The following is a 12,387-nucleotide window of genomic DNA, read 5'->3' as shown; positions in this document are numbered from 1 at the left end:
GCATCTTGCAAAAGCTTAGTCGTGTGCTAAGTAGAAGCAGAGTTCTGGATTGTTGACACTTTGCAAGCATTATATACTGGAGTGATTTTTCTTTTACAAAAAGGGAATTCGCTAAGTTTCTGTCTCCACAATGACCACTGTTACATTCATGCTTTTGAACTGCCCACGTAGATTTAGAACTGTTACGATAATGCCAAAATGCTGTATTAACTCATGGGATGGTACAAATGTGTGTAATTAACAGAATTAACAGTCTACCACCATTAGTATGTGGTACCAAACACTTTCATGATGTGGATGCTCTTTTCTTGGAATCATGATGGTTTGACATAAAGTTACCACAAACATTTTCCTTAGCAGTTTTCCCAGTGGGGAAAAAAAAACTTGCCATACTGACAATACCATGAGTGAAATTACAGTAGCTGGTGGAGGATTAAAAGCAGTAATCCCGTGCATGTGAAAAACACATGCTTCTGAAATGCCAGCCGGATGACAAAGAACAAAATACTTACAGATTGTCATTGATGCAGTCTTTGATACAGATGTTTTAGTTAGGAAAGAGAGGCCGTGTTTTTGTTCTCTCTTTTGTTCCCACCAATGCTTCCAGTTGTGTTGTCCATTATTTTAAATGTAATTTACCTGGATAATCTGTAATAAACTGAACCATAGCTCAACTCAAAGCTAAATCCAAATTTTGAATCTCCACGATGAAGTTCAGATTGACAGTAAGCTGAGGTTGGGACTGTCACAGCTTTGTTCTGTCTCTAATAAGAGTGGTGAATCATCCAAGGAACTTAATTTTTTGTTTATTTTTAACAGAACTGGTATACCATGTACTGCTTTAGGGATGTGATTCTTTGTCTAAATACATCACTGAGCTTTTTGATTTATTTTTTTCTTCTTGACCTTATGAAGCTTTCAATCGAGAAGAATCAGTTATTTTACAAGGCAAAACTGAAATAATTGTCATTGTCCCATGCAGTGCATTATTCCACATGAATACAGTTCTGTGTGTGTGAAAGAGAACTGTTTTTTTGTGAGTCACCAAACACAGATCTAAATTGCTCATTGTTTTCAGAAGTGTCTCAATAAGCATGAGGGTAAATAACATGTACTGACATAATCCAATCAAAAAACATGTTCTTCCAGTATTGTGTAGTCCAGTGGTTCACTTTCTCCCAATATCTTCTTTTTAGACAACTTTGTGGTAGATTCCAGCTCTTGTGTCCGTGCATGTCCAAGCTCCAAGATGGAGGTTGAAGAAAATGGTATTAAGATGTGTAAGCCCTGCACTGACATTTGTCCTAAAGGTAGGCAGTAATTTTGTATAAATGCTTTTGAATGTAGTCTGCACTCCAGTAGAGCAAAGCAGTGTGTTATTTTGGCATGAAATATGTATGAGTATGCTGTAGAATATTTGATATTAATAGCCTTTGGATATCCACAGAACTTTGAACTATGTAGGCTGTGTGTGAAGCGTGTTCCTAAATACAACGTAATGAAAATTTATTCAGTTATAATGGTAGTATAACTAAACCAATTACTTTTGCTTAGATAAAAATGAGGGTGATTTCTTCATTGGTTTTAGAGAAATCTGAAAGAATTCTTTATTATATCATTTTAATGACTCGTATTTCCTGGAGGTGTTTCAGAGCTCTCCTTTTGTCATTCCAAAGGAGGCTGCACTAAAACCCAGACTTTGATATACAGTATGTTTCACACTCAGTGTAGCTTTAAGTTTCCATTATTTTGACTGTTCTCTGAAAATATGTGTTTTCCCAGAATCTTTTACCTCCTTTCTAAGTGTCTTAAAGGTAGATTAGAAGTTTTTCAGTCAGAATGCTGATGAGAAGGCTGATATTTATAGGTTACTTTGGTCATGAGCTCCACTGGGGAGACTATGCTCCCCGCTTAAATGTCTCAGGATCAAAGCACCATCACTTTTCCCATATGGGCTCATGTCGTTTTTCAGTACTAGTGGAGGGAACTAGAACTAGTTCTGTAGCAGTCTGAAAAGGAATTCACCACCAAGCTACTGCAAACTCTGTAGATCAGTAGTCACACCGCCTGGCTGAAACAGTTAAACAGAAACCTCTGCTAAGGCTGGGAAATGACATACTTAAAGCCATTTACAGTTGAAAAGATACATTTAGATGCATGTGAATACATATGTATTGTTCTTCCCAAGCCCTTAGCTTTACATAATAGGATGGAGGGGAGCTGTCACTGTCTACTAAAGGTTCGGCTGTTTTGATAATAGTTGCCATCTGAGGAGACCATTAGGAAGATAGATGTGTTATCTGATGGAAACTGGGAGGTTTTGTTCTTGAATGCATTGGAAAATGCAGCTGAGTTGCATTTAAGTGCAGCATAGAGAAGATTCATCGACATTCATACCAAGGTTTCTTAAGGTCCAACTAATTTGTTTAATGAGATGATGAAGAAATTATTTTAGTGCTTCCTTTCAAGAGGGCGTTCTGGCGCATGAATAGTTAAGTTCACAGACTTCAAGTTCACCAAAGCAAAGGGGACTTGTTGAGCTAGCAGTGTAGGACCCCTTCCTTTTGCAGTGAGTAGTGCACAAATATAGGATACAGCCAGTCTAAGCTAAATCATCAAGTATCTCCTTACAGATGGCTTGAGTGGGAGTCTGTGGGGTTCATACTTGCCTTGAGATCCAACGTGAAAAAAACATTTGCCAGGATACCCTTCTGTGGCAGGTCCTTGAACTTACTGGTTTAAATTAGCACACGGTCCTTGGGGAATATGGGTAATGAGTGCCATTTTAGCACCTCTTTGCAGCTTTTTCTCTGAAAGAAATGAAGACTTGCATTTAGAAGGATGACAGGTACTGATTTAGTAATTGTTTTTCCTAGTTCTTCACATAAACTCCTTGTTTTGGCAGCGTGTGATGGCATTGGGACAGGGAGCTTAGTGTCAGCTCAGACGGTGGATTCCAGCAACATTGACAAGTTCATAAACTGTACTAAGATCAATGGCAACCTGATCTTCCTTGTTACTGGGATTCATGGGTAAGTGACAGAATGTTCCTATGTTGTGTCATGGTGCATGCTGAAACCAGTAGTGCCCACCTCTTAATTACAGCCGCAGGCTTCTATTACTTGACTGGAAACCTAGGCTAAATTAGTCTCCTGTCTTCATTTGTGAAGAAAACTGTTAACCAGATTCTTATTATTCAACCTGTAGGAAAAGACAGAATGAACTAGATGGCATTAGAAAGAGAAAGGCCAACTGTGAGCATAGGTTACTTTATAAAATTTTCAGCACTGGCTTTCAATAATGGCTCGTAACGAGGATAAGTTACCTCCCATTCATTTGTTCTGAATTGTGTTTAATCGGTGATGAAATGTGCAGAATATGCTAAAAGTGCCTCGTGTAGTGAAAATTGTCAGTGGCTGTTGCTGCACATGCGTGCAAGAAACCTGCCCTCTTGTCAACTCATTTTAATTATGTCTATTCCAGTTTCAATTGCAGAGATGTGCAAAAATCAGTGGTACTTGAATGTGGTGTTTTGCTTCAAATATGTCCATGTATTGAATAGCTCTTAATAACAGTAGATGATGTGGAGGTATAGAACCAGTATTTGGAAGTCTCATTAATGTCTGTTTTTTGTAAAGAAAGATCAGCCAAATAATCTCATGCTGTTAACAGTTTGATGGGCTGTTTGCCGTTGTGTCAAAAGTGAATGTGGTGCAAATTCAGCAGGATGGGATGTAAACAGAGAAAGCAGATTTAATCTGTTTTGGTAGTCAGGGGAGGCCCAATGTCAGTAACTGTTTTTTTGTTTTGTCCTCTGTCTCTGAGAGCAGACGTAGGATTGTATTTTCTCACTAAGTCAAGCTTTTCGTGGTGTAATCAGCCATGGTGAGTTACATGTGGTGCTTTGAGGTATTGCAGGGCCTTTTAAAATGAGTGAAATCCTCAAAATACACTAGCAAGATGAAACTCTTTCTCTCCCTTTGTTGTAATAGATATAGATCAACAGTACAAAGTATTCAATTACTCCTACTGCTGTGTAGTCTTCAAGTTTTAATATGCTCTTTTGGCTTCTCAGAGTTTTCAGTATTGGTTGCAACTGCTTGTTAGGATTTACAATATAAGGTATGGTTTCAGGCTAACTCTGTGTTTGCAGTTTTGTGGCATAGTGTGTGATGATCTGAACTGCTGCAGATGGATCTGAAGTGCAACTCTGGCATGAGTAATAGCAGCAGATTTTTTGTTGGCCTTCCTTCGGTTTAGATGTATTAAGATAATGAAGTTGTTGACTCTGGGTTGCGTAGCTCACATTTCCCTATGAGGTGAGGTGGAGAGAAATGACTTAGATTTGCTGGGGTGATTGGTTGTAATATTTCTTCACCTACAACTTGACTTCGGCCATGCAAAAGCTGAAAATCCGTTTCAGTGGAGCCCTGCAGCTCACTGATGTTCAAAAGGCCAGCAGACGCAAGCATTGGCAGCGTAGTTGGCCTTCTCATCTCCTGCAGAGAGCACAGTGTGAAAGGTTAATGCAGCATAGGGAGAGAGAAACTTAGGTTCAGGTGGTTTAAGGAAATGCAGCTTCAGGCTTGTGGAAGCCCTGTGAAGGTCACACAGCAGTCAGTGCTCCTACTTTAGCACATTCTCATCCAGCCAGATGATTGTTCACAAGGCTGGTTGTAAATCTGTTACATCCCACATGACAGGAAGTACTCTAGTAAATGCAAGGCAAGCAGCTGGAGGAACTGAGCAGTTCTCTCTGCATCATTCCAGTTCGTTAAGAGATCCGTGATTTTGAGTATTACAGAGACATTTTTTGTAGAAGTTGCAGTAATGGTGAAGTTACAAGGTGAGTCATGATAACAAATGTATCAATCAAATATAAAGAGAACAAAGCCAACCTTGAATAAAACACTCTGGGGAAGAAAATATTCTGGAACAGCTTTTTTGTTTAAAATTGTAATTACATTTTGCACATCATTAGTACACAAAGGAAATAAAAGATGATGTAGGTAGGTATGCTGCTAGTTAGATAGATGGACAACAGAGCAGTAACAGAACATACCTCCACTTGAATTTCTAATTACCTTCTGTTACAAATCTGTATACTCTGTGAACTGTAACATTTAAGCCTGAACTTTCAACACTTCAGATTGTGGAGACTTAAAGTCTAGCTGTCTCTGCAGAATCCAAAGATGTTTTGTAGTCTCAGAGAACTACTTCACTGCTTGAAAGACGTTAAGAGTGGATTTTCTTGTTTTGATTGGTAACAGTGTGATTACAATTGATTCTGTCATTTTTGATCCTGTTATTTTGTAGCTTGTCTTTCTGTTGCCTCATCATTTGAACTTAGTCTCTATGTATTTGTAACAATGTCTATTCAAACTGCATAGGTCACTCCAAAAATGAGCTTCCTATTTATTGCCATGGCAACAACAACAGATGGAAGGAGCACAATAACACTGTTTGCAGCTGAGAGTTTTCTCTATCAAAACACTATTTTTCAACATAGTCCTCAGCATTAACTGCATTTTTGCCAGTGATGTACAAGAGTCTGCATGCTGTGCTTGTAAAAATCTGCACCAGAGCAGGTGACCCACTATTTCAAGGCTGCTGCGATAGCATCATTGCTGGGAAAATGTTGTCCATGAAGCCCATCTTTCCCATTTTTCACTGGCTTGAACAGATGGAAGTATTGGTTCAGTAGGGCCCGACCAACTTACATGCACTGTTCTTTCTGTTTCTGTGTTTTAATTTTTATTTAGGTCAGAGAGCCCTATTGGTAAGAGCAACAACTCTCCATTGTAGGCAGTGTTTTATCTCCCCTTTAGTTGTCTGCCTACATTTATGCAATCAGTCAAATCTCTCATTCTTGAAGCTGCAAAGTTCAGCGGTGCCTGTTCTACTGAGAAGTCTTGGCTCTGCTAGGAGGAGTGGTAGATGCCTGCATTGCTCTACAAGTTTGCATGTTGATAAAGCGAATCAGACATTTGCCTATTAAGGGATTTTAATGTATATTTACCATAGGTGAATACTTGTGAAGCCTGTCTCAGGAGATAGCTCCAGTTCCAAGAATGTCTCTTAGGAAGGAGGACAAGTGGAAATGCATGCTCCATCTTTTACTGAGGATGTTTCCTAGCCTTGAAAAACTCACAAAAACACCATAACGTGGTGTTATAGAAGAATTTTTTTTCCTGACTATTTCAAGGTTTTTTTGTTAGAGCTAGGCTCTAGTTAGCTTCTTACACAAGTGGAGAATCACAGTATATTTCCTTCTAGGGGATATTTTCTAAGCAAATTCCCTTATTTTTTCACAACAAGAGAAGAAATGCTAACTCGTGGCACTCTCAGAATGAGTCAGTGTCATGTTTTTATGCTGTAACATACCTGAGATTTTCACATTTGCTGGGGACATTTCAGTTCCCAGGTGGCCAACTTGCTTGACTGCTTGGCATAATGCTTCCTGCTCTATACCTTCTAAACAGTGCATCCTTCTGAAGTCACATGTCAGGGACTGCCAGCATGCTCATAGTTCTCTTCTGCTTATAGCTTGTTAGTTATTTCAGTAGCAGTTTTGTTAGTCCAGGCAGTAACACAGTACTTAAGCTGTGCCATTTAAGCTAGTCTTCCTGGGAAAAATTACCCTTTAGGAAGATCATCCATAGTTGTTCAGAATCCATTAATTTTCCAACAGCTTAAGTATTTACTAAAATATTCATGATTCAATCCTTCAAGATAGTGAGCACTACTGTTTCCTTTTAAAATGACATGGGAGAAATTAGATTTTGCAGAATCAGAAGTCTGAAACCTGCAACCCACACTGCCTGAAATCAAAGCATTGATCTCATGTTAAAAAATAATACTACTTTCTGTATGGCAGAGCTTTGTGAACATTATGGTGGTTGTTGGTTTTTTGTTTTTTTTTTTAATTATTATTCATAGTGTTGCATTTTGTCTGTTTAACCTTCCAGGGATCCATATCACACAATCGCTGCAATTAATCCTGAGAAATTAAATATTTTCCAAACAGTGAGAGAGATAACAGGTAACAAACACTTCTGATGTCCTACAATCTGAATTTCTTTTCATTTTGCATTTGCTGTTGTCATTTGCTGGGTTTTCTGAGGAACACAAATGCTGTTTTCTTAAAACTCACACTGCTATAAATTTTTTAGATGATACTGGAGTTGTTATTTATTAAAGTATTGTTCACAAATGTGCTGTCCTTTACTTTACACATGAATACAGAATAAACGTTGCCTTTGGGTTACATGAGCATCAGAAGACCAAGACCTTACTGTTAAGTGAGCACTGTGCTGGCAAAGTGATACAGGTGTTACAGATGCTAATGGAAGTCTCTGCTTTACCAGAGGAATTATCCCTTTGCTTAAAAATGTATTGCATTCCAGTCCTGTACTGAAACAAAATCAGAGGTGCCCCACAGATGTCTGCACAGAACAAAATAAGGAGTTGCACTAACTACCTTTGCCAAGAATGCTCTCCATTGATGCCTGGCCCTCACACAGTCAGAAGTGAATGGAAGTTCTTTGTTTTAGGAAAGTCTTATAATCTTTTAATGCATCATAATAGATCTCTCAATTTCTGTCTTGGGGCTCCAATACGTTTTAAACTAAATGTTCTGAATTGAGGCAAATCCTAATGTTGTCTACTGCTGCTGAGAAATGGTACGTAGGCCTTTCAGATTGCAGCCTATGTTTAAGCTTGCCCTCAGCGTGGCTTTTGAAAGCTGATTTAGTGCTGTGACATTTCTGCTGTGACACTGTTCATGTCTTCCTTTTCCTCGCTGGAGGAGACAGTACAGAGCAGGCTGGTGAATTTTGCACACTGCTGTCTTTGAATTCATTACCTATTTATTTCTTTTTCTCAGACCATCGCTGTCTTTCATTTAAAGGCTAGGCCTGTCTTAGTTCATGTATGTGATAAAGCAGTCTTTATGGCTGGAATGATTGATGTTCACGTTTGCTTTTTCTCCTTCAGGGTATTTGAACATACAGTCATGGCCTGAGAACATGACTGACTTCAGGGTGTTTTCTAACTTGGTTACTATTGGTGGAAGAGCTCTGTATAGGTAAGGTACTTTCTGTGTTCATGAAAGTTTTTCGTTAGCATTTTAGTAGCATGGAATGCAACACTTCTTGGGAAGCAAGTCATAACTTGGTATGTTTTCTCAGTTGGCAAGCTGTTCATTAACAGTATCTTTGCTGTTCCATTCTTTACAATGGACAGTAACTTTTGAGTGTAAAGATGTAAAAGAAAAACAAACAGCATCAGATTATCCTGGTTCATTTCTGCAGCTGCCAACTTCCAGTTCATTTAATACTTTCTATGTCTTAAAATATTTTATGAGTGTGAAATGTACCTTGAAAGATACTAGAACTTAGCCTCATTATCTGCATGCCCACACAGATGTGTATAGAATTACAGTCACATATGTCCAAAGAACAACCTGGTCTTAAGAAGCAATAAAAGGTAAATAGTTGTACTTAGCAGATTATATTTGTTAGCTCTGTAGTATCATTTTTACCAGAGGTGTCTCCATATGAGAACTGGTAGGAATTGGCTTTTGAAGAGAAGAAAATGCAGTGAGAAATAATGGTGGAAGACAAGATACCTTGTAGAGTGGTGTAGAGAGGAAACTCTGGTTCCCAGTTGTGTAAATGCAGCATTCTGCTGATATTTTTAACAGCAGACCAAACAGATTATGAATAGCAGTGAAACCTTGAGATTGAATTACAGCCCAGCATTCTGTTCAGAAGCAGCAATTTTTGTTTAGAACAGCTGGAAAACAATTATAAACATTAAAATACAATAACCTAAAGGATGTTGAGAAGCTGGATGTTGTTCACTTGTCTTCAATCATACAACATGCACAGTCGTTCCTGTATTACACAATCACTTATCATTCTTTTGATAGAGGAGATAACCACAGCTTACAATAGCAGAAAAATGAAATGTAGAAATTGGGTGGAAAAAAAATTTTTCAAGGAAAATAACAGTTTCTTCCTATGTTACTATAAATGACATTAATTTGTCATGTTAATACATTTTAGAATACATTTTACATGACTTTGTCAGTTTTTCCTTAGCGTATAAACCATCTTATGTATTAATCTCCATGTCTTGTGGGAAAAAGAAACAACACAGTTTTCTTGACAGCACTTTATTTATTAAAAAAATAGAGTTAATGATTGTTACAGAGCTGTGAGTGACTTCGTCATTTAGTTTGATGGCTGAATTGACCTAACGTTGTGAGCCTCACAGTTTGTGGTATTCCAATTCTTATAGGGCTCATGGCTTTCTGGGCAATAAAGCCACCTTTTGCCTCACAAAATATTTGTGTCATTTCAAACAAAAAGTTTTCTGAGCAAATTTGCAAATGATCATGCCATCAGAAACTAATTTCAATGGGAAGTTCTCCACCGGCTCCACTGAGTTTCACCTCTAGAGCCACCTCTTGGGGCTAATTCCTGTTCTCTTTTGCTTTTGTCACAGTGGCCTTTCCTTACTCATCCTGAAGCAGCAAGGCATTACCTCTTTACAGTTCCAGTCCTTGAAGCAGATCAGCGCTGGTAACATCTACATAACAGACAACAGCAATTTATGTTATTACCACACAGTCAACTGGACCAGCCTTTTCAGCACACCCAGCCAAAAGACAGTGATTCATCGAAATAAAAAAGCAGAGAACTGCAGTAAGTACTGCTTCTCAATGTAAATCTTCTTGCCTGTGACTGGCTCACTCTGGGGGAAATGATTTAAGTACTGACAGGATACAGTGTGTGGACAGGCCAGAAATGCAGCTGGGGTCACTTGTTTAGAGCCCTACAAACAAAAGTGGAGTATCGATCATTTACAGAATCTAAAGATATGACCCAGTTTCTCCAAGGAGATTTATAAGCAAATGAAGTGTTTTAAAGTATGAGCAAATGAAATGGAGAAGAGAGAAGGCACTGCTTCCTTACTGCGGTATGAACTTTGGAGATAAGAGATGCAGTTTTATAAATATGGATTCTGAAGGTTGTAAATGTGGAGTGAATGTAGTTTTTATAGACTTTGACTTACAGCCCTCTACTTACGGAGTGAAACAGGCATCTTTTGCTTCTCTTCTTCACCAGAGTGGCTCTCAATCTTGAAAGGTCACTTTGGGGACTGCTGTCTGGTAACCGTGTTCTCCCTTTCCATACTGAGCCTGTCTGACAAGGAAGGTTACGAGCAGTCTTCCATTTGGGGCTAATTGTCTGTCAGGAAAGCTTATCTGGACTAAGATCGTATTGAAAATCAAATGAACACTGTGTAGCAGATTAAATGAGTTGGTTATGCAGAAATAACACAGCAACTTGCATAATATTGCATAATAGCAGCAATATAGTTCATTTTAAGGATACAGTTATACTGCTAGAGAGGAAATTCATTAAACTGTGCTATGTTTAAGTGATATATCTGTTCTTTCAGATTTGGCCAGGCAGAAATGTTTTTTTTCAGGCCATGATAACACTTGTAAGTGCTTCTTTTTTCTCCTCTCTTTGAAATACTATTCTGCCTTGAAAGTCTTTGTGGCTGTGCTCATCACTGTGGTATGAGGGTAGATTCCAATACTAGGTGAAACATATCTATACATCTGTCACCTCTACTTGGTTACTTTTTTCAATTCTTCTGTCATGTGAGAGCCTCATGAAGTATTAAGCCTTGTTTGGTAGATCTCTACGTGAGATTTTTTTTTTTTTTGGACTGTTATTTGGCAACTGTTCTACAGGTACAAGTGAAAGTTGACTCATCACAGAATCATAGAATGGCTTGGGTTGGAAGTGGCCTCAAGGATCATCAGGCTCCACCCCCACCCGCCGCAGGCAGGGCTGCCAACCTCCATATCTCATACTAGACCAGGCTGTCCATTACTTTCATCCAACCTGAATGAAAGTAATAGGAGCAACATAGCTCCAAAAAGGAAGCAGTGCTTCCTTTTTGCTTGAAGAGCTGCATGACTTATGGACCATGTGTTAGAAGACAATGGGAAGCAGCTCAGGTGAACTTGGTGGCCAGCTGGACACCACTTGGGAAGGTAGTTTCATAGCAGTTGTTGGGACTGCTTTGTCAAATACCTTTTAGCCCTTGCCTGTGATTGCCAAGTCTTTGAAATAGCTACAGCTATTAAAACTCAGACTTCTTGAGCAAATGGAAACTAGAACGTACTGCCAATTGCACTCCGGCACTGTAAGTCTTGTCAGTACTTTTGCACACAAAGGGAAAATGTGAACTTTATTTGACTTCCACCTTGTTGAGGATTTGCTGTAGTAGAAGCTTTTATTTCCCAGGAAGGAAAATACTACTGAAGATGTTTTATGAAATTTTACACCAGGAGAATCTTCATGAGAAAAACAGATCTCTTTTTCATTTCCCTTTGAAAAGTTAGTATGTAAGATACAGTACCAGGAGTTTAGTTCCAAAAATGAATTCTACCCTATTTATTAAACAGGCTGTATTTAATGAACGTAGGCTATGGGCCAGGCTGCTTAGATCAGAATTCGATGTCCTGGACTGCTAATTTTCTGAGTCATAAATGTAACAGTGGTGTTCTCTCTATGCACATCTTGTATGAATGAATCGATAATGTTTAGTGGCCTTTAAAGAGTCAACATTAGATGAGAAGAGCTACCTTGCTGCTTCAGCTCTGCCTGTCAGTCAGCACCTCTCTGGGGTTAAATGGGTTCTGCTGCAGGTTAGATTCTAACTAAACTCACCTTTACTTGGGGTAAGACAGAACTGGTCCTTAAAACCAGATGCATTGGTCCAGCATGCTTCGAAGCATCTGTGGTGTTCAGGAGATGGCAGCAGACTGGGCTTTTAGAGAGCTTTTCTAATCTTCCATTGCCTGAGTGTTTGTGATCTCAGGGCAAGCCACTAGGGTTTCAGTTTTTGCCTTCTGGTTCTTTTGCCTGTTTAAGGCCTACGTTCTTCAGGCACTTGCACATATGCACATGCCTGTCTGAGTGACAAACAAGCCTGATCAGAAGGATGGAGGTTAAAGTGTACGTAAATATTTGCAGGATTGAAGTGTAACGTCTGTGTTGGAAATACTATTTGTTTACATGGCAACTAGCAGAGTGTGAATTGTTAATAAAAATATCCATTAAAGATTTTTTCGTACCATTTCCCACAAAGAAACCAGTCTAGACCATGTTAATTATTACAGCCACACTCTGGTGTGTTCATTATTAATTCTTTGTGTGTTTTGAGGCAGTGTCAGCTTGTTACTGCTTTCCTTACTGCCTAGTGATTACGAATGGCTTAGAACATGTTACAGCAGGCATTTATTACAAATGTAGCTTTATTTAAAGTGCATTTGTGAGCTTCTAAGGTCGTGTAATCAGC

The 12,387-nt window shown here is 38.8% G+C and overlaps 1 protein-coding gene across 8 annotated transcripts in view; it reads left to right on the top strand.

Annotated features, from left to right (window-relative positions):
• The window catches only part of ERBB4 (erb-b2 receptor tyrosine kinase 4), a 507,767-nt gene that overhangs the window by 356,424 nt on the left and 138,956 nt on the right, over positions 1-12,387 (top strand). For all 8 annotated transcript variants that reach the window (XM_090144449.1, XM_090144448.1, XM_090144446.1 and 5 more), the window contains 5 exons: positions 1,197-1,310; positions 2,906-3,032; positions 6,969-7,042; positions 7,996-8,086; positions 9,511-9,710. In XM_090144449.1, coding sequence (XP_090000575.1) covers positions 1,197-1,310; positions 2,906-3,032; positions 6,969-7,042; positions 7,996-8,086; positions 9,511-9,710 — 606 coding nt within the window. The remainder of the gene's footprint in view (positions 1-1,196; positions 1,311-2,905; positions 3,033-6,968; positions 7,043-7,995; positions 8,087-9,510; positions 9,711-12,387) is intronic.

Source organism: Phasianus colchicus, chromosome 7 (assembly GCF_987193195.1).
Source record: "Phasianus colchicus chromosome 7, bPhaCol1.hap1.1, whole genome shotgun sequence".
NCBI classification, from domain to species: Eukaryota; Metazoa; Chordata; class Aves; order Galliformes; family Phasianidae; genus Phasianus; species Phasianus colchicus.
Note: the sequence above shows the minus strand (reverse complement) of the source record. Positions and strands in the feature narration are given on the sequence as shown.